At 58.2% G+C, this 21,333-nt stretch overlaps 1 protein-coding gene across 1 annotated transcript in view; it reads right to left on the bottom strand.

Moving 5' to 3' along the window:
- Slit3 (slit homolog 3 (Drosophila)) overlaps nt 1–21,333 on the bottom strand; it is a gene marked incomplete at its 3' end in the record, with an annotated part of 214,810 nt that overhangs the window by 69,151 nt on the left and 124,326 nt on the right. Inside the window, exon 5 of the mRNA XM_013028624.1 lies at nt 6,573–6,644. Coding sequence (XP_012884078.1) covers nt 6,573–6,644 — 72 coding nt within the window. The remainder of the gene's footprint in view (nt 1–6,572; nt 6,645–21,333) is intronic.

Genomic DNA, 21,333 nt, shown 5'->3' with positions numbered 1-21,333 from the left:
GGAGAGGGGAAAGGGAGGAGAGGGGAAGGGGGGGAGAGGGGAAGGGGGGAGAGGGGAAGGGGTGCATGAAGGCTGCCATGATCTCCCCAAGGTCCAGGTCTGGTTTGTGTGTCCCCAAAGTGGAGAAACTCATCCAGCCCCTCCCCCCCCAAAAAAAGGCAGTTTGGAGAATCACACGAATGAAATGCACAAACTGCTTCATTGCATTTGCGTCAAGATCCACCCCATGGACTAGAGGAAAAATCTGGAAGTGATGCGGCCCGGAGGCCAAGTTCTTAACAAGGTTCTGAAGAGAAACTCCTGTTGGATTTCCCTGAGATGCTTGGAGATTTAAGACCACCCCCGGCTGCTTCTTTTTCTGTTCTAGATCGAAGCGGCTATGGTTGAGATACTCATCGAAAATCTTCCCCGGGGAGGGGGCAGCTTTCAGCTCGGATGCCCACCCTCCTTTGTGAGGAGGAGGAGGAAGAGGAGGAGGAAGAAGAAGAGAAGGAGGAGGAGGAGGAAGAGGAAGAAGAGGAGGAGGAGGAAGAGGAGGAGGAGGAGGAAGAGGAGGAAGAAGAGAGGGAGGAGGAGGAGTAGGAGGAAGAAGAGGAGGAGGAGGAGGAGGAAGAAGAGGAGGAAGAGGAGGAAGAAGAGAGGGAGGAAGAGGAGGAGGAAGAAGAGGAGGAAGAGGAGGAAGAAGAGAGGGAGGAGGAGGATGAAATACTAGACGTTGGGGCCAACAAACTTGCATCAGAGAAAATCCCGCACGTGTTTTCTACCCCAGTAAAGTGGCGGCCCCGTGGCAGCCGGGGAGTTCCTTTTCTGTTTGTCCGTCCGTGGCCGGTTCAACGAAGCCAGGACATAGCGCAGCAACCTAAAGCACCCCAAGGCTGCAGCCTCTGGCCGCCCGGCTCTCCTCTGCACCAGCTTCTGGCACGGGGGGGGGGCGGGGGCAGCGGCCACGGCACCGCCACGGCCACCACGTCACCTTCCGGGCCCAGTGTCTCCCGCCCTCCATTGCTCTGCTTTTGAGGAAGGAGAAACTGAGGCACGGGGACTGGGTTTAGAACATGATTTTGCACCCAGGCTCCTAGGGACTCTGCTGCTAACCTGGGAGTGGTGCACTCTCTCTCTCTCCCTCTCTCTCTCTCCTTCTCTCTCTCCTCCCTCTCTTGTTTTACAACGACTTTTACAAAGTGGGAATGGGCACAGCATCCCCTCCCAGGTCACCTGGGACTCCATCCCTGAAAGACGAAACATCCGGGCCCCGGACGGAGCCGTGGATGAAGCCCCATGGCACCGGCGGGCAGGTAACCGCTCTGCGCTGCCGCAGGGGCCCAGCGGCTCCTGCTCAGCCAAAGGAAGCGGACCGGGCCTTCACGCACAAGCGGCTCTGCTCACAGTTGCCAACGGGAGGCGGAAAGAAATAGCCCAGGCGTCCACCGGTGATGGACAGGAGATGGCGGTGTGGACAGGCCAGGGGATAGTATGCAGGCGTGAAAAATCAGACAGGAACATCTTCCAGAACATGCCGCATCAGGGGCGGCGCTCGGAGCATGGCACACCCCCGAGCAGCCCCGCGGTGAGGGTCTAGGGCAGGCGGGGCCTGGACAAGGGACCTCCAGGGGACAGTGGGTGGTGGCTGGCAGCTGCAGTTCCCGCTGGCTTGAAGGGGTGAGTTCGGAGCCTGGTGCTGCTGTATTTTCAGCATGTAATCAATCTGAGGCGCGCCTTTTCCTTTCTGATTGAAAAAAAACAACCCAAGATGGCTGAGCACCCGTGGCTCACACACCTGCGATCCTAGTTACCCAACACGCCAGTTCAAAGCCGGCCTGGACAGGAAAGTCTGTGAGGCTCTTTATCTCTAATTAGCCGTCAAAAGGTCGGAAGTAGGGCTGTGGCTCACGCGGCACAGCGCCAGCCTTGAACAAAAAAGCCAAGCAAGAGCTGGAGGCCCTGAGTCTGAGCTACGGTGCGGGGATGCTCACACGCACGCACGCACACACATACACACACACACACACATGCACACACACACACGGAGAAGAAAAAAACAGTTGAGTCTGTGTCCCGTGAATTTGGGCAGAGTGAGTGAGAAGGAAGAAAGCGAGACAGACAGACAGACAGACAGACACAGAGGGAGACTGTTTCTGGGACAGAGTCTCTTCGGGGAGGCCCAGTGTCTCTGAATTGATGACGGGAGACAAAGCTTCCCGGGCGCCAGGGGATGGCAGGCAGAAGCTGGACACCCAAAGGGCCAAGGGAAAGGGAGAGAGGAACGGCGGGGGGGGGCATCTACTTACTCCAGGGACCCTCTTACCCCTCCCCCAGAGAACAGGCCGGAACGGGCTCGGTACAAAAGGTTTGCATCCACCCTAATGGAGCAAATGACAAAATCGATACGGCGGGAGCGGCCGGCTGTCACAGAGATAATGTAGCCCCAGAGTTCAAGGTGGCCAGGAAACCATTTAGAACTGTAATTAAAACCAGCACCATTTTTTTACCCCGAGATAAAAGCCCCTTTGACAACCATAAATGCAAGCTACAGGAAATTTTCAACAAATATATTCCAAATTAATGTATGGGACGAAGATGGCATAAATTAACCCCGGGAATCCATAAACCCGGGCTTCGCGAGGCCCAAGCCCTCCGGAAAGAGATTTCCATTTCACGTTTACTTCCCAAGCCCCAAGCTTTTCCATGTTAATCAAGTCAGAGCTGGACAGAGCGCCGGGAGGGGCGGGTTCCCGCACGGACCCTTCAAGGAAGAGCCGGAGCGCTGTCCCCGCGTCTGCCCAGCTCGAGAGCTGACGGGCACTGGAGATGGCAGGGATGGAGGGGGAGAGAGAGACAGAGACAGAGAGAACTAGAGAGACAGAGAGCAAGAGACAGAGACACAGAGACAGAGACACAGAGACAGCAACAGAGGGGAAGACAGAGGAATAGAGAGAGAGCAAGAGGAAGAGACAGAGCAACAGAGAGACAAAGAAAGATGGAGAGCAACAGAGAGACAGAGAGAGACAGAAACACAGAGACAGGAGAGACAGAGAGACAGAAAGGCGTGTGTGCGGGCGGCCTGGGCTCTCTGGAGCTTGGGGCAGGGTGGGCGGGGAAGATGGCGGTGGGGGCCGGTCCCTGCCTCCCGTCTTCCGGTTCTTTCCCAGCCTCGCTGCCGCCACCGCCATGCTGCAGCTCTTGGGGTCCCCGTGGGGCCATGGCTTGTCCCAGTGACTCCCAGAGCTGGCTACGGTGCCTAGGTCCCCAGTTGGTCAGGGCCCGGGCGGGCGCCTGTCGGGGATCCCACAGAGCGGGGGGCCCGTGAACGTGGGTGTGGGTTCTTTTTTACGTGTCCTCAGCAGCGCTGCCCCTGGCCGGGTTGTACACGCAGCGGTACTCAGCCGTACCTGCAGCGCGGAGCACTGTGGAGGGGCAGGGCAGTTCCGGCCCCGCTGGCCGCAGAGGACGGGCGGGCCCTGAAACCTAACCACAGCTAGATGGGCGGGGAGGCCGGGCGCCGGGGCTCACGCCTGTCATCCCAGCTGCTCAGGAGACTGAGGTCTGAGGATCGCGGTTCAAAGCCAGCCCCGGGCAGGAACATCTGTCAAACTCCTGTCTCCAAGGGACCATGACAAAGCTGGAAGTGGAGCCGTCGTGGCTCAAGTGGTAGAGCGCTAGTCTTGAGCCAAAGAGCTCAGGGACAGGCCCTGAGTTCAAGCCCCAGGACTGGCGTGCGGGTGCGCGCGCACACACACACATACACACACACACACACACACACACACAGAGAAAGGATAGGCGTGTGGCTAGAGCACGTGAGTTGGAAGTCTAGTACTACCACTAAAAGAAAAAGAGAGAAAGAGACACAGGAGAGAGTGTGAGCGAGTCCGAGTGCAGTGATTTAATGAAGGAATGGAAAGGGATAGAGCCTTCCAGTGGGCGTGAGCAGAGCCAGAAGGGTCTTAGAAGCAAAAGGACACGTTCCAGGAGAGGAGAGAGATGGAGACGGAGACTGAAACAGAGAGAGAGAGAGAGAGAGAGACAGAGACAGATGGAGACAGAGACAGAGACAGAGACAGAGGAGACAGATGGAGACAGAGACAGAGAGAGACAGAGACAGGGACAGACAGAGAGACAGACAGAGATGGAGATGGAGGGCCGGGTGAGGGGGGGCTTGGTGATCCCAGGCTGGGCCGAGCAGCCCAGGGCGGGCGGGGGCACGGGGAGCGGCCCTGCGGGGGAGGAGGACAGCCAGGCGGGAGCGGGGGTCCTCGTCGCCGCCCCTTCCCCCGGGAAGGCTCCCTCCCCCCCTCCCCCCGTCCTTCCGTCCATCCGTCCACCGTGGCAGCCTGAGCCGCCCCAGGGCCTGAGTGCTGACCGGGCAGAGGACAGGCCCGGCCCGGTCCCCGCATCCCCATCATTAAACACACGCCCCCTCCCCCCAGAGGGAAGGAAGGAGGCTCCCCTGCGTGTCAGTGCATGCGTGTTCACACGTGCATGTGCCCTGAGTGCAAGCCCGGCACGCGCACACACACGCGTGTACACACAGTGGGTCAGCAATCATCAGGACGCACCCACGGCGGCTGTGTCCCGCGCGGGTCCCCCGTGTTTTCTGTCTCCTGTGTGCCCCCACAGCGGCCCCACAGAGGGCACGCGGCTGGCGGAGCCCCGAGCCACGCCGGGGCCACCCTCGGAGGTCCCGGCCCAGTCCCGCTGCCCGGAGGTGGACGCCGTGTGTGCGGCTCCGTGAGGGGTGCAGGCCGCCCCCCCCCCCGCTCACCCAGCCCTGGCCTAGCTCCCGCCTGTCCCCCAGCCTCCACGTCCCCCTCTCTACCTGGGGGATATCAGCTGTCTGTGAAGGCAGCTCGAGGGGGGGCTCCCCCCCAAACCACAGAGCATCATGCTGACACAAGGTGTGCCCACACCCCAGATTCCTTCCCAGTGGTTCATCCCGTTGGGGAGGAAAGCTCAGAGAGGTTAAGAAACCCGCCCTAAGTCACCCAGCGGCCACGCGGAGCATTTTGACTCTTAACAGCTCCAGCAGACACAGAACTGAATACAGCAACAAAGCAAAACTGAGGCCCGACTTCTGGGTCCCAGCGAGAACCTGCCACACCAGTGCCAGGGGTTTGAGCTGGGGTAATGCGCTCCACCCGTCTCTTCCCCACCCTCTCCCACTCTCCAGCTATCTGAGGCTCTCCAGGCCCAAACCCAGACCCGTGAGGGTCTCTCTGACAGCCCCTGTCTGCTGAGAGTCTAGCCTGAGTCACCACACAGCCTCTGGCCGGGGCACGGACAGACAGAATTCGGAGCACCATGGCTGCCCAACCCAGGCACCGCCTCCGAGGGGCAGAGAAGGCAGCTCTGAGCGGAGATGGGAAGGGAATCTGAGAGAGGAGGACAGCCCTGCAGGCAGAGCAGGTCGTGCAAAGGTCCTGGGGCAGGAAGATACTCGGAATGAACGTATGCACAGGAAGCATGAGCAGAGCCAGAAAGCACCTTGGATTGTACAGGGCCGTGTGCATGTGTGTGCGCGCACACACACGTGTGCTGACCAGGAGAGTGGACACCTCTGGAGCTGCAGTGACCAAGATTAGCGAGCTGCTCTGGACAGATGGGTGGGCCTGGCCCTCCCTGCCCCCCCTCTCCCCACTGCCTGCTCCTGGGGTCGGACACAGCCTTCCTTCACCTGGGGATGTGGAGGGCTGACCCCGGGCCAGGCCGCCGGGTGGACTCACAGGGAACCAAAGGCCTCCCGCCCGGCTTTGTTTTCAGACTGTGAATTCCCAATGGGGCCGGCCACAGGGCCACTGCCTGAGCCTCCTGGAGTGCCCGTCCTGCGGGCCCCGTCCTGCGGACCCCTGCGGGGCGGCAGAGACCTCGGGGCGCCGGACGCGGCCTCTCAAAACAACCCACCCCGGCTTTGTGCTTGTGTCCATTCTGCGTCCCTGTCATCGCTTTCCCCGCTTCCTTTCTGGGCTGTCTCTGTCTCCTGCTTCTGTCAGTGTCTCTGTCTGTCTGTCTGTCTGTCCTCACATGTGTGCACACACACACACACACGTTATGAGGGCACACACAGCTTGGGTCTCAGAGATAAGGACCAAGGTCCTGGCCTGGCGTCCTGGGGGGTGTGTGTGTGTGTGTGCGCGCGCACGTGTGTGTGTGTGTGTGTGTGTGTGTGTGTCCTGCCGATCAACAGTGACTTAAAATAAAAAGTAAAGAACCAACCCGTCTTCAGTCATGGAAGTCGGGGTCCGGCTGCATTTCTGGAGCACAGGCCCCAGGGTTCTCCAGGGGGGGGGGCTGGACATGTTTATGATAGTGACATCATCGTCACCACCATCACCACCATCACCATCATCACTTCCACCATCTTCGCCCAGGCTCTACCTCATTCAGGTCTTGCGACCCATCAGCCCTCGCTTTCTTCCCGGCGCCCGACCCCTCCAGCCCCCCACCCTGCGGCCTCTGTGTCGGGCCTTGGCCTAGGACTGACCGCCTGGAGAAGCGGGGCTCCGGGCAGCCGCCCTGCACTCCCCCCCGCCCCCCGTCACTCCCCCACGCCCCCGGCCGGGGCAGCCCGCACTCACAGGTTCTTCACGTCCGCGATGCCCCTGAACGCCTTCCGGGGAATGCCCTGGATCTGGTTCTCGCTCAGGTCTCTGGAGGGAAGAAGAGGAGAGGAGAGGCGGTTAGACCCGCAGTACTCTTGCATCTCATTAAGATAACAAAACCCCTGTGTGTGTGTGTGTGTGTGTGTGTGTGTGCGTGTGTGTGTGTGCACGCGCTGCGAGGAGCCCTCGCGCGGCTCCTCTGACCCCTGGGCTGCACGGGTCACCAGGCGGGAGCGGCCGCCCGCCGGGAGCCCCGGGAGCCCGCACGCTGGGGCCCCTCGCCCCCCGGCCTCCGGTCAAGCTCTGGGTTATTGTCACATACACTGTACCTGCTTCTCGGGGTCCTGCCACCTCCGGGGAAGACCCCGGGCCCCCCGCCCTGCAGGCACCCCAGTATTGCTCTGAGGGAGGGAAGGGACCGAGGGGGCCACAGCCGGCCCAAGCCACGTCTGCCCGCCCTCCCCCCGTCCTCCCTCGCTCTCCCCAGAGCCAGGCAGCTTCGTGGCCTTGCTTTCAGGGACAGCACACACAGCCAGCCGGAACTCACTGCCCTCAGTGGGCTGAGACCCCGGCCCCCCCAGAAGCCCCCGTGTACCCTGGAGACCCCGGGAGCAGCCTCGAGCAGGGTCTGCGCAGCTGCGGCTGGGAGAGAGGTCACCCAGCAGCACGAGGGGAACACGCGTGAGGAGAGCGTGGCGTGTACACCGCACACACATCCGTTACACATCAATACACACCTCCACATGCCTGCGGTGGGCTTCTTAAAAACACTCAGAAAACACAGGCACCAAGAGAGAAGAACCAAGCCCCTGCCAGCACACCGGCACTGGAGATACAATGAATATGTGTGTGTGTGTGTGTGTGTGTGTGTGTGCAAAACACCTGCCATCCCAGCTAATCAGGAGGCTGAGATCTGAGGATCGCAGGTCAAAGCCAGCCCGGGCAGGAAAGTCTGAGAGGCTCTTGTCTCCAATCAACCACAAAAAAAACCCCAGAAGTGGCGCTGTGGCCCAAGTGTCAGAGCCTAGCCTTCAGCAAAAGCAGCTCGGGGGCAGTGCCCAGGCCCTGAGTTCAAGCCTGGCCTCAGCACCCATAGGCACCCCCCCCACGCCGTGTTAGCTTGGGGCAGATGCTGTGAGTCCTGGGGTTTCTGGGTCTGAATAACCGGGTGCACCCCACCCAAATCTAGGTCCCCCTGTCTGAAGCCTGGGTGAGTGAGTGGCCTGATTCAATGAGCCTGGATCCCACCCGGAGTTGAGCTGTGAACAGAGCCCACCGTGACATCAGGGTCAGGCCGGGTCTTGGGGCCACGGGGCTGCGCTCCACTGGCCTCCGGAGAAAGGGCCGGCCCCCAGCCCCTGTCCCACAGCCCCAGCTGGGCCGGGCTGCGATGTTATCTTTGGCAGCTCGGGCAGATAAGCTCTGGAATCAAATGGTGGTGGATGAGAAGAAGCGGGAGGGAGACTCAGAACCGTCAGCTTTATGAGGGGCTGGGAAGGAGCCCCGGATCCCCAGAAACACCCCCAAAGACCACCCGGAGAAAGCAGTTGTGACCAGAAAGAGAAGCAAGGGGCTGGGGTAGTTTTGGGGGTGCAGGGCGCGTCGGGTTCCGGGGCCGGGAGGGATGAGCTGGCGGCTGGAGCGGCGTCTTGGCTGGGGAACGGGGCTCCGGGTTAGGAGAACTTTCTAAATAATTAGGGCCGTAAAGCGAAAAGAGAAGTGCATTAGCGAAAGTGCATCTCTCAGCTTCCGGAAAATGATTAACCGCCCGATTATTCCGTCCCCAAACACAGGAGCAAAGCGGACTTATTAAGGAGACAGTAAGTCAAACGGGAGCTGGCAGGAACGGATGCGTACCCCTTCCTGCCCGCCCGTCCCCCAACCTTTTTAATTTACTAAAATGCTTTGGACACAGATTAACTTTCTTTGCAAATTTATGATTGCTTCATCTGCCTGCCAGCAGATGATAAATGGACGGAGAGGTTGTGCGGCTCCTGGAGAGACTCTGCAGTGATTCCTGTGTGTGTGTGCGTGTGCCAGTCCTGGGGCTTGAACTCAGGGCCCAGGAGCTGTCCCTGAGCTTTTTGGTTCAAGACTGGCCCTCTACCACATGAACCACTTCAGACATTTTAGGCGCTTACTTGGAGATAAGAGTCTCACGGACTTTCCTGCCCTGGCTGGCCCTGACCTGTGATCCTCAGATCTTGAGTAGCTAGGATTGCAAGTGTGAGCTACTGGTGGCCTGGCTGATCCCAGGTGGGATTTGGAAGCTTCCAGAAACTTGGGTGTGTGTGTGTGTGTGTGTGGAAGTCTCATCTGTGAAGGGGGTAGAGCGATTCAGGAGCCGCGGGAATCCCTTACAGCCTCAGCCTCCCCGTCTCTCTGCAGTGACGGCGTGGACCCCACCGGCCTCATCAGATGCGGGGAGACCAGGGGACGCCACGCAGGACATGTGGGGGTTGATCTGACTTCGGGGGAGAGGCTCTGGGCAGACGCCCACGTTCCCCTGGCTGAAAATGCCCGTTCACATCGGCCCGGGCCCCAAGCTCGCTCACGCTAGGCAGAGAACCCAACACGCCAGCGTGACACGCGATCTTCCCTGTCAGAGGCGGTGCTGAGGTCCCCCCACGGGTCACCTGCGGGGCGGCTCCTGGACTCCATCCCCCGGTGGCTCTGGACGGGGCGGGAGCAGGGGGTTAATTCGGGAGTACGGTCTGACCCCACTGGGGGTGTCCCGGAAGCAGACGGGGAGCCCAAGGACCCCGAGGCTGAGCGGCTGATGCATGAAGTCCTCCCAGCAGGGCCAGCAAGGGAGGACCCCAGGAGGAGGAAGGGGAACGAGGTACAGGCGGGGAAAGTCTCGACCTTGGCCCAGGAAACCCCCGGGGAGAGCTCATCTCTGAGGGCGCGGGCTTTGTAGCCCTGCTGCCGACGGCTCTCGGTTTAAGACCATCCGAGAGGAGCCGGCATCCGCCAAAGATAGACTGATAAAGACGTCCCCAGTTGTGAGATGTTAGCTTTGGGTCTTGGTGACCTCCGCACACTGCTGGGATGAAGGCAGCGTCGCGCCCCCATCCCCCTGCACGCCCAGCAGCTGGGGGAGGGCAGCTGGGCACCATCCCATCCCCGGCAGATGAAAACATCACTCTCAAACAAAGAGCCACAGGCAGGCCACCCCAGGGAGCAGAGGTCACCCAGGGAGCCGGTGCGCCGAGGAAGAGACAATGAGACCGGCTCCAGCTGGCCCCGATGGGTGTTCACGCCTTCCTACCACTCTTCCTCCACCCCACGCATCCAAACCAGTCACGGCTCCCTCTGATGTTTTACAGTCTTATTTATTCACTTTGCCGGTCCTGGGGCTTGAACTCTGGGCCTGGGCGCCGTTCCTGAGCTATTTTTTTTTTTTTTTTGCTCAAGGCGAGTGCTCTACCACTTGAGCCATGGTGCCACTTCCAGCTTTTTCTGTGATCAATTGGAGATGAGAGTCTCAGGGACTTTCCTTCCCCCGGCCGGCTTCAAACCACCATCCTCAGATCTCAGCCTCCTGAGTAGCTAGGATGACAGGCAGGAGCCACCAATGCCGGGCTCAACGGCGCCCTTCTAAAAACGTAAAGAAATACACAACTGCCCCAAATCCACCGACTCTCAGTCCCTGAAACATGGGGGACATGGAGCTGTGGACCAGGGGGTGGGTAACTGCCTTGTTCTGCAGGGCTGGTGGGGAGAGATGTTCACGTTCCTGTTTGCCTAAGCGTGTGTGTGTGTGTGTGTGTGTGTGTGTGTAAATCTGCCCAATGGCCACCGGCTATCAATCAGAGCTCACTTAGGGATTAAAAGATTTCAGTTGTATAATCCACAAATCCAATATGTCAGCACCCTCCCCCCATGTAACCACAACCCTTTACCCCCCCATTCCCTGCCCAGCCCCTGGGTCCCCCACTCTGTCTGCTCCCTGAGGACTTGGCGGGTGGGGGGGTGGAGATGGATCTCCATCGGCAAACCTCTTCAGCAGGCAATTTATCATCATGAGCAAGACTCTGTGTTTGCAGTTAGGCTGCTGTCAATGAGCCCAGCCTGTGTCCCAGCCTAGGGACGCTGTGCTCCAGCCCGGCACCAGGCCAGGATGAGCACCCTGTATCACAGACGGCTTCACCAACCGGGGGGGAGGCCACGGGACCCGAGCATCCACGGGGGCAAGATGGCTTCCCCACCGCCCCACGGGCTGGGAGACCTTTCTCTGCTTGCTCCTGGAGGTGAAGATGTGGCTGGATGGAGGGGTGGACCGGCTAGAACTCACCAGAAACAGCCGGACCACTCATCCGCCCCCCCCCCCCCCCCCCCCCGTCCCCGCAGATCTAACGACAGTCTGTTTCCCAAAGACGAGGCAAGCTCCTACTGTGCGCCGTGTGTGGGACGCAAGCTCCTACTGTGCGCTGCATATCAAACGTGCAGACGCAGCGGCGCTGAGGCCTGCCCTCCTCCCGGAATTTGCGGTCTCCATGAGTCCAGACGAAAAGACCCCCTCGCCCCCCGCCAATTACATTTACAGATACAGAGCCAGGGACTTTGCTAACGGGAAGGAGGGTGCGTCTAAACTGTTCTCACTCCTTGTGCGGCCCAGGGTCCGCAGCCTTCCGGCTTTAAAAGAGAAGAATAAGTAGGGAAAAGGGGAAGGTCGGCTGTGGGAACCCCTGGGACTTGGGAGGGCGAAGCCTGTGCTTTGTTGGGTGGGTGGAATCTGAGACAATCAGGGTGGCATAAAGAGTGGACGTAAGGGTAGACCGCCACAGAGCAGCTCAGGGTCTACGTCATCATCATTGTCACTGTCATCATCATCATCATTGTCATCATCATCATCATCGTCATCATCATCATCATCATCATCATCATCATCATCGTCATCATCATCATCATCATCAAGATGGGCCCTGGCATCCATGCTCTGGTCGAGTTTTAGGACCCCACGCAGACGGAGAAGCAGCCGTTCAGGTTAGCGCCAGGTGGGGTGTGGCGTTCACGGGTCACGTCTGCCCTGGAGCAGGCTCAGCGTCTTCAGGGTGAGGGCCGAGGGGGGATGGAGGACGGCAGGGATTTGTAAACCCCGCCCGCCCACGCAGGAAGGAGAAGCCACGCTTCGTGGGGCGTGAATGGGGCTCACACGCTGGGCACCCCACAGCCTTGGATGCCCAAGTCCACCCCAGGGGAAACCTTAGGTGGTAGAGGTGAAGGCTGGGTCTGGGGGCGGGGGTGGTGAGGAGCAGAGAGAGAGAGAGAGAGAGAGAGAGAGAGAGAGAGAGAGGTGTGCAGGTGTGGAAGCCACGGGAGGGCCCAGGGGAGTGGGAAGCCATTGGTGACACAGGGATCCAGGGACATGGCCCGGGCCGGAGATATCCCAGCCTCCTCCTCCTCCTCTTCTTCCTCCTCCCCCCTCCCCCGATGCTGCACACTGCCCCTCCTCCCTCCCCCTCCCCCAGGCTTTCCCCCCTAATTTGATTGTGGGAGCCGACACTGTCAATCTGGAGCCCGGCGGCCAGGCTGATACAGGCCGGACGCTGGACGGGAGAAAGGCCCAGGGAGGGTGGGTGAGTACATCTCCAGAAGTAGCTTTATGGAGATCGATCCTGGGCCAGGCCTGAGAGCGGGAGCCGGGCATCTGCCCTGGAGAGATGGCCTGCATCCGGAGACAGTCCCATGCCAAGAAAGCGTTTGCAATCAGGAGACTAGGCCGGGCCGGTGCTGGAAGGGGATGAGGCAGGGCGGGGACCCCTTCCGGAGCAGAGCGCACTAGGCCGGGGTTCATTCCCCCCACCCCACGTGGATGGATGGGGGGGTCAGGGCAGAGCACCCCACAGATGGAGGGGGACTTGAGGGGGAGGAGCTGAGAAGCGGGGGCTGGGCTTCCGTGTGGAGCCAGGAGGCTGAGGTTATCCACGATGCAGCCTCTTTCCCACACTTCCCAGAAGAGAGCGTTTCCCAGAAGAGAGGCAGAGGCAAACCCGCCAGGAGGCCCCTTCCCGGAGGGGAGCCCGGCCTGGGCCTGGGCCTCAGTTTACCAAAAAAGCCACCTGCCAGGACCTGCAGGCTTGCGGGAGGCTGACTCGGCAGGCGCTTCCCAGCTAAGCACCAGTTCCGATCCTGACTTCAAATATACGCGTTGAGTTAACGGTGCCGCGACTCAGGAGTCTGAGATCTGAGGGGGAGACAAAGCCGACAGGCTCTTGTCTTCACTTGACCAGCAAAAAGCCGGGAGTGGAGGTGTGGCTCAGGTGGTAGAGTGCCAGCCTTCAGAGAAAAAGCTAATGGACAGTGCCCAGGTCCTGAGTTCAAGCCCTAGTCCTAGCACTGTGTGCGTACGAGTGTATGTGTGTGTTGACTAGCTTAAAAACGGCGTGATGATTGTTTTATGCCCTGCCTGACTTGTGAGCGATGTAGAATAAACAGGGGGCGCTGGCATCGGAGTTGACGGAGCTCTGTGGACAGGAAGCTGCTCCCCAGGATAAGATCGGTGCTTCCTGGACGGAAGGGGTGCTCTCCTATGCCTCTCACGGTCCCTGCCTTCCGAGGCCCAAGGTGAGGGCCAAGGTGGAGGGTGGCGGCTCAAACTTTTCACATCCCAAAGCCAGTTTTCTTTTCCTTTCCTCCTCCTTCTTTTTTTTTCCCCTCAGAGCCCCACAGGACTCCGAGACACATCCTTAATGCTCAAATGTTGGACGTATCGATTTCCATCCACCCCCTCCCCCCCGCCAAGTATCTTAAGTTTACCCAGAGGGCCGTTTTATTTAATTAACTTGGTGCTTTATTAATATAAATATTCTCCTATTGATCACCGGGGCCTGACAGGCACTCAGCAGGCCCCGTGCGTCACCGCGCCGAGCCGGGCAGGGGCTTGCTGGAAGTCAAGGAGAGAGGCGGGAAGCCGTCCCCGGGGACGCGGGGGACGTGAATCTAGAGCATTTTTATGGAGGGAGGGTTCCTCCCCCCGCTTCTTCCTTTTATTTAAAGATCCAGCTCCTCGCATCTCTCCAAGCGGGGAGCATATGGAAATGAGACCCGAAAATGGTCTTGGCATACTCGTTATCAATTAAGCATGCCAATACCTTAATTAAATCGCTCGGCTAATGAGATTTATCCCGATGAATATGTTTTATGGTTATAATAGCTTTTTTGGCCACCGTTCAAAATGTCAAATAAATTGTGAAAAGGGAATTTAAAAAAGACGTAATTGACGTTCTGAACGCAGGCCAGATCCCCTTCCCTCCCTCCCCCTGACTTCAGAGAATGTCTATAAAGTAATGGGCCGAGGAATGGCCTGGCTTTTTTTTGAAGTCTTTTAATCCTTCAATTCTAATCCTCCTAATCAACTTTCCTGAGACACCCACCCAGCCACCGCTGAACGTGCCAACGCCATCGCTTTCCTCCGGTCCTCAGTTTGTCCTCTAACAGTCCGCAAGGAGGTCCGTGGAGAACACACAAAGGACAACCCCAGAGACAGCCAGGCAGGGGCTCACAGGGGGGGGGGGGGGGACAGTGACTCAGTGGGCCTGGGAGGGGGCTGGCGGGGTGGGTGGGGGGTACAGCGCTTGTCCAGCATGCACTGGGCTTTGGGTTCAATCACACACACACACACACACACACACACACACACACACACACACACACACGCAAAACCTTTCATCCCAAGCAAAAGCACATTTCTTTTTCCTAACCAAATGGTAAGGCAAGGCAAGTAGACCCCTGCTTTTCCTTTTCCTTCTTCTCCTCCTCCTCCTTCTCTCCCCAAGCTTTTCTAAGTCAGTCCTAACCTTTCCGTATGCATGCAGAGCCTAGGTCTCTAAGAACAAATAAGCAAGAGGAGCCGGAGGTGAGGTTTGCAGGTGAGGTTTGCGTGGTGCCAAGCCAGCCTGCACGCTCTGAGTTCGAGTGCCGGTACCGCAGAACAAAGCAGCACATAGAGGACTTCCGTCCGGGGACAGGCCTGGGGGCAAAGCATGAGGCCAGACGGCTGAGCCCCTGGGGCCGGTCGCAGGGAGAGCCGGGTGGATGGAGAACCGGAGCAGGGCGGCACGGCCGGGTTTGGGGTCAGATAAGACCACAGATGAGAGAGAAGGCTCCGAGTCACACAGGCAGGGCTGGGCTGGGGTCTCGTGTAGCACCGGGCGGCCCTGCGGCTGCTGGAGCGTCTATATCCCACCCCCCCCCTCCCCCGGCTGTGGGGCTTGAGCTCAGAAGTTGGGCGCCGTCCCTCAGCTCTTTTGTTTGAGGCTAGTGCGCTACCGCTTCTTCCGGTGCTTAACTGGAGATTAGAGTCTCACGGAATTGAACCGCCCAGGCTGGCTTTGAACCGCCCTCCTCAGATCTCAGCCTCCTGACTCTCCCTTCTCTCTTCCCCGCCTCTTTGCCACAGGCCCGTCTGCGTGAACGCGCAGTCCTTCCCGCGCTCTGCCCACCCGCAGCGTCTCTACGGGTACATTTGGCAGGGAAACACACAAGGTGTAGGGATCATACATCCGCCAGCCCTCACACAGGATCATTTCTTTGGGTTGGGAAAATGTAAAAGTCCTTTAACCATCTGTCTGTCATCTGTCCATCCGTCCATCCACTCTCCTGCCCATGATCCAGCCAGCACCCAATGCATGGCAGACATGGTGTTAGTTAGAAAACAGGGAACAGAAGTGAACAGTACAGCTTCTGCTCAGGTAGCTCAGAGGACAGTGGGGCGGGGGCAGATACCCACAGGGGACCGCAGAGGGGTGCTGCCCCTCCCCGCAGGGCTGTCCCCAGCACAGCACAGCACATTTTCTGGTTATTTCTTAAAGCAGCGCCCACGGGGTAAAGGCTGTTGGAAAACATGTGAACATACCCTCCCCCATCCAGAATTTTCTTTCCATTCAAAGTAACTATTTTTGAACATATTTTGCTTGTTTCGTTCAGCCTTTCTCCTATGGATAAGCTATGTGTGTACACACACACACACACACACACACACACACACAGGAGAGACAGGCAGACGGACAGATGGCCAGGTTTTGTCTCACGTTCTTCTTTTCCCATCTAGCCTCAGATCACAAAGCAGCTGCGCGTAGCCCAGGCGGACACGGGGACCTGTCCCCGGTGTCCGGGATGCAGCGGTCACCCAGGGCTCCGACCTTCCTGCACCCTTGCCCGACCCGTTCCCGTCCGCCCGCAGGACAGCGGGACGGGTGACCCAAGGCTCGGCTCTGCTCAGCTGGGCTCGGGCTGCGTTCCAGCCCCGATGACATCACCCGGGCTGCGGAACGACTCGTCTGTTCGGAGGAGGAGGAGGAGGAGGAGGGCGTGAGACGCAGGAGAGCGCCTGAATGGATGACGGCGTCTCCGTGTCCCAGACCCAGCGTGGAGCGCTGGATGTGGTGTTCTGCACCGATGGCTGGAAGGTGACCCCGCGGGGCTTCTAACAAGGGTCACGGGGGGTTGGGGGGGCGCGTGACCAACTGTGCAAGGAGCCGCGCTAACCGCAAGGGAACCCGAAGACCAGAAAACCCGCTTCCCGCAGATCCTCCTCACGTTCAAATATTAAACAACAGCAACAAACCCGAGTGGGTAATGAAGCCCGGTGCGACGCCTCTGCCTGCCCATCCCCGGGCCGCGTGGCTCGCAGGGTGGACAGAGCTGAAGACGCGTCCCCCGAGAGACCGCCGAGGCCCTCGGCCATCTCCCCACGGGCCGCATCTCTTCCTGTGCCCCCCAATTCCTCCGGGGACCCCGCCCTGACGTCTCTCACTCCTGGGTGGACGCTGGGGACAGTGTCCTCCCCCCCGCCTCCAACCCGGCCTTCTTTGGGTACTCTCTTTGCAAACTGCCATTTATTTTAGTTTCCACATTAAAAAAAAATTTGGTAATATCCGGGACAATATTTCACCACCAGAAAATCCACGGACACGCTGGGGCTGGAGGCTTCTCTGGAAATGTCTCCACATCCATCCGTTTGGGCCCTATCTCCTCCGGCGCACGGCCCCGTGGAGCCTGCCCCCTGGGGAAGCCTCCCCCCCACCCTGCAACCTTGGCACAGGTCTCCGGCCGGTCCCCTGTCCACTGTCACTTCCCATCGGTCTGGCGTGGCTGCTGTTGGCTCTGCAGAGAAGCGACTGTATTCCACCTGCCCGTTCCACGCAAGTACTTCACTATAAGGCGTTTCTGTGGGAATCCCTGGCCTGGAGTTTCGAGAATCCCTGTGCTCCTTGGCTCCTGGCTGCAGACGCTGATTGGAAATGGCTGGGTGCTTTGCCACCCAGACACTGCCCTCGAAGAAGCCAGCCCACCTTCCTTTTGCATCATCTATACCATCCAAACCACCGACAGCACCGGATACAAATGCACCGCATTCCTCTTTGCACACGGTCCTCTTTGCTGCACGGTCAGGTGACCACGGTGGTGGGGGGTGGGGTGGGGAACGGTGGCGCAGTCTGACGGTTCACACACGCAGCTGGAAAGGCCGGAGGGGACACGGAAACCCCAGAGCCGGCATCTTCAAACCCAAGTATCTGACAGAGCGCGGCCTACACGACAGTAGCTCACCGGGGCTGCTGAAAGGCGTTCTGTGTCTGCAAACCCGCACAGGCATTTGCATCACTATGCACGCACGCTGGCACACCTGCACGTGTGTTCCTGTCCATGAATTCCCCTGAGCTCACGTGTGCAATTTGCATGTCTTCAACCCCCTGTCCCCCCGGCCCACGGAACAAGTGTGCTGCTCAGGACAAGCACTCTGCACACGCGGCCTGCACGGCCTCATGAACCAGGACTCTTGAAATCACAGCTCACGCTCATTGTGGCACGTGTGAGTTCTCTCCACCAGGCTATGGAGAAAAGGCACAGCCCTTTCCCTTCCTTGGCGAAAGCAAAACAAGGCCCAAGGAAAATCCTCGACCCTGGACACGGGGAATCTGGTCCGGTGTCTGGCACAAAGACTGAAGCAGAGGAAGCCGTGATGGAATCCCAACGGCTCCTCTAGAAGAAAGCGGGCCGGCCAGTCTTCCAGCCTGGATTCTCATCTGTGCGTGTTAGTGAAAACCAAGTGATCGGTGCACACGCGCGAAGGACAGCTCTGTAGCAGACGTGCGGGTGTTAGGCCACAGCGCTGTCTGGGAGAGACCTGGGGAGGGGGTAGCAGGGGTGGGGGGCGCTCTGTCTTGGTCTCATTCTCGGTGTTGTCCGAACCCATGCCCGACAGGGCCGGTGGAGAAAAGCTGCACTGATTAAACCCGGCATTTGCAGAGTCTGCTCAGGAAATGGTTCCACGCATGTTCACACCTGGGAAGTCGGTTCATCCTCCTTGGCGGTACGAAGTCAACTCCCACCGGGCGACCTTTCTGAAGAATTCCAGCCCCGGAGAGAGAGAGAGAGTCGGGAGAGCCAGCGTCCTGAGCCCTGCAGATCTGGCTGCCTTGGTTTTTGGGAGGAGCTGTTTTCTTGCGGATCTTAGCGAGTCTGGGAGATGAAGCTAATGCAATGGTGACTTGAAATTGGCCAAAAGAAAACCTCGATGTCCCGGACCAATGCTGGCAGAGCACTCACCTTCAACCTAAACTTCCATCTCCTCTTCGCATATAATATCGTACTGACTGATGAAGCATGGTCTTGCAATTCAATTCACACATGCAATGTGCAATGTGATGCACGTATGTAACGTGCAATTTGATACACACAGGTGATGTGTAATCTGGCATGTGCGTGCCATGTACAATTGGATACATGCACAAACAGGTGTAATTCAATACATATATATTTGATGTGCAATAAGATACAGGAATACACTGTGTGACTGCACGTATGCGTGCAACGTATAATTTGATAGGTGTGTGCAAAGTAGATACACACATGCAAACGGGTCATTAGACACACACACGCCACGTGCGATTTGACACGTGTGTGCAGTCGGCCGTGGGCCCATCAGGGTGGGTGGTGTCTCTTCTCCTCCGCCGGCATCACTGTTATCCACGGGAAACTGTCCTCCTGTCCCGTCCGTGTTAGGAGATGCACGCTGATACCCTGCGGCTTAAACCCCGCCTCCTCTCGGACAGTGATCCTCCTCCTACCTCTGTCCTCAAGCCAACGAAGTACTCCCCAGTGACAGGCAAGGAGAAAGACTGCCAGGGCCGGGGAGCCTCCAAACACACACCAAGGCAGGGCTCAGGTCCAGGACTGGAAGATGTGGTCCCGGACGCCCGTGCCTCCCTGTGGCCTGTCTTCCTGTCTCTGTCTTCTCGTCCTCGCTTAGAGTCATTTCTGATATTGCAAACAAATGGACCCGAGAATGCGCCTTCCACGTTAACCACTATAATGTCTCTAGGATGTGCGTTGCACACTTACAACGATAGAACGAGGGTCTGGCTTGGCTCCAGCACGTGGTCATGCTGTCACTGTAAGCTCAGCCTCTTGCTCGGCCGGTGGCTTTGAACGTAGGCTCCTCTCGGAACCAGCCATTCTCAATTCCCTGGCCCTGGTCTCCCCCCCCACCCCCAAACTGCTTTCTCTTCTTTTCCGTGTCTACCTGCCTGGCCTCTTGGGCTCCAGGGTCCGGCCCTTTCCCGAGCGATCCCCAGAAGAGCTCCTCTTTGCATTCTAAGCCATGCAGAGACCGGGAACATTTCCTTCTGATCGTCTGATGGAGCTGAGTCATTTCACGTCTATTGTTTTTTTTTTTTTTTCTCCCTAATTCAACCGCAGTCTTCTGACTGCTCACCTCTACTTCCGGCTGCCCGGGCTAAAGGTTTAGGCTCCTCTCCGGGGCTCAGCAGATACCCCCAGGACTGCTGCTTGCTGCCGGTTTGAGCACTATGAACGGCCGTCTCATTCAGTGGCCACAACAGATACGGGTGGGAAATGTCATGACTCTTCCTATCCAGCTGCTTGATTTGGTCATTCCCACTGGTTTATACGTTTAGTTTTACAAAGTTAACACTTAGCCACAAGTTTCTGCTTAAAAACAAGACATAGAACGAAAAGTAAAAACTGGGGTTATTTCCTCTTCATTCTGACCTCTGATCTAAAGATCTTAAGTTGGTGTGTTTGTGTGTGTGTATGTATCTTTCATAAAACCGCTCTTCCATATCCTGGCACACAGATATTTAAAACAGGCACGGATAATAGAATATATGTGTGTCTCTGCACTGTCCCTCGCGCCACCATCGCTGCACACTGCCCGTCCTGAGAATGTGTAACTCTCCCCTCCTCCTGTAGTGGGCCACACACCTTCCCTTTCTCCAGAGGGGACATAAACTAGCCCTTCCACATCCCGCAGTTTCCCGGGGGGCAATGAACTTCCAGACACCGACACTGGCAGGAATGTTTTCAGCGAATCTGTTGGGAGAATTTCCCAGCCGTGGAATTGCTGGGTCAAAAGGGTTACATGCACTTACACTTCTGATGGATAATTCCCCGAGGATCTCCAAAGTGGTGCCGTTCACCTCATTTTCTCCGCAGGGGAGGGGCTGGAAGTAGAGAGCTCATGGGGCCGGCTCCGTCTGCCCGGAGTTTGGGGAAAATTTAATCTCAGAGGGCCGAAGCGAGCGCGTGAAGCAGTTAGCTGTGTTTAGAACGCACGGAGCAGACGGTGAACGGAATGAACTTCTGCCTGCCGCCGTGCCCACCCTGGGTAGCCAGAGGGACACCAACCGGTCCCCTGGGTAACAAGGGACTGCGCTTCTAGTCCCCACGCTGCCGTCCTGTGGCTCTTCCACCCAAAGCCGGTCCCTTCTCTCTCCTGTACTTTTGTCTCCTTATTTGTGTCGTGGGTGGGGTTACTTGCTGGGTACTCAGGGATAGTGGGTCCATCTGAGGCTCCCCAGTAAGGGAGGATTTGTGAAACCCCCACCTCACAGGGGCTGGGATAGAAATGTGGGCCCACGGCTGGGAAAGCTCAGCGCGTTGCCTGGAAATCCAAAAATACTAATGGGGGACGGGGGTGCCTTGAAGGGTCCGTCATGGGTCTTGAACTCCGAGCCTGAGATTTTTGGCTCAAAGCAAGCACTCTACCAGGTTGAGCCACAGCTCCACTGCCAGTTTTCTGCTGGTTAAGTAGAGATAAGAATCTCATGGACTTTCCTGCCGGGGCTGGCCTCTGACCTTGATCTTCAGATTTCGATAGTCATTTGTCTTTAACCACTGTCAGGACTATGGGTCACCGGGCTCGGTGTGTGGATGGAGGAGCAGCTCTCAGGAATGTCGCTCTTTACTGGGAGTTGAGGCCTGGCTGGACTTTTTAGTTAGTAAGGAAGCATCAGAGCATCTGAGGCTTAAAAGATTTCTGCAAAAGATGTCGGCAAAACCACCCTCCCTGGTACATCTCAGACGGGAGCATGTGGGGATGTTTTGGTTTCTCGGGTTCTTTCAGAAGGAATGTTGGGGGGCTGGGGGATCCTGCAGATTCTGCCTGGATTCCAATGCCACTGTACCTTCAGCTCTTACTCTGATGGTGTTTCCTGTCCTCCCCTCCCATACAGCCCCTGCCAGTCAGAGCTGGGCCGGGGCGGCAGGCCCTGGTAAAGCCATGTCTCTGCTCGGTGCAGGGACCGAGGGACAGGCCCCTCCCGGAGTCTACAGCGTCACTTACGGGACTTGAGGCTGGATGAGTCTCCAGCCCCGTCCTTCATTAGCACTAATGGAATTTCAAGGTCAGTGACCAGCCATACGCATGGCCTTAAATTAAGTGGATTGGAGGCTTCTTGCCCAGAGGATCTTTTTCTTCCTTCCTTCCTTC

The sequence above is a fragment of the Dipodomys ordii genome, unplaced genomic scaffold (genome assembly GCF_000151885.1).
Source record: "Dipodomys ordii isolate 6190 unplaced genomic scaffold, Dord_2.0 Scaffold112, whole genome shotgun sequence".
NCBI lineage: Eukaryota > Metazoa > Chordata > Mammalia > Rodentia > Heteromyidae > Dipodomys > Dipodomys ordii.
This window is presented reverse-complemented; position numbering and strand designations above follow the sequence as displayed.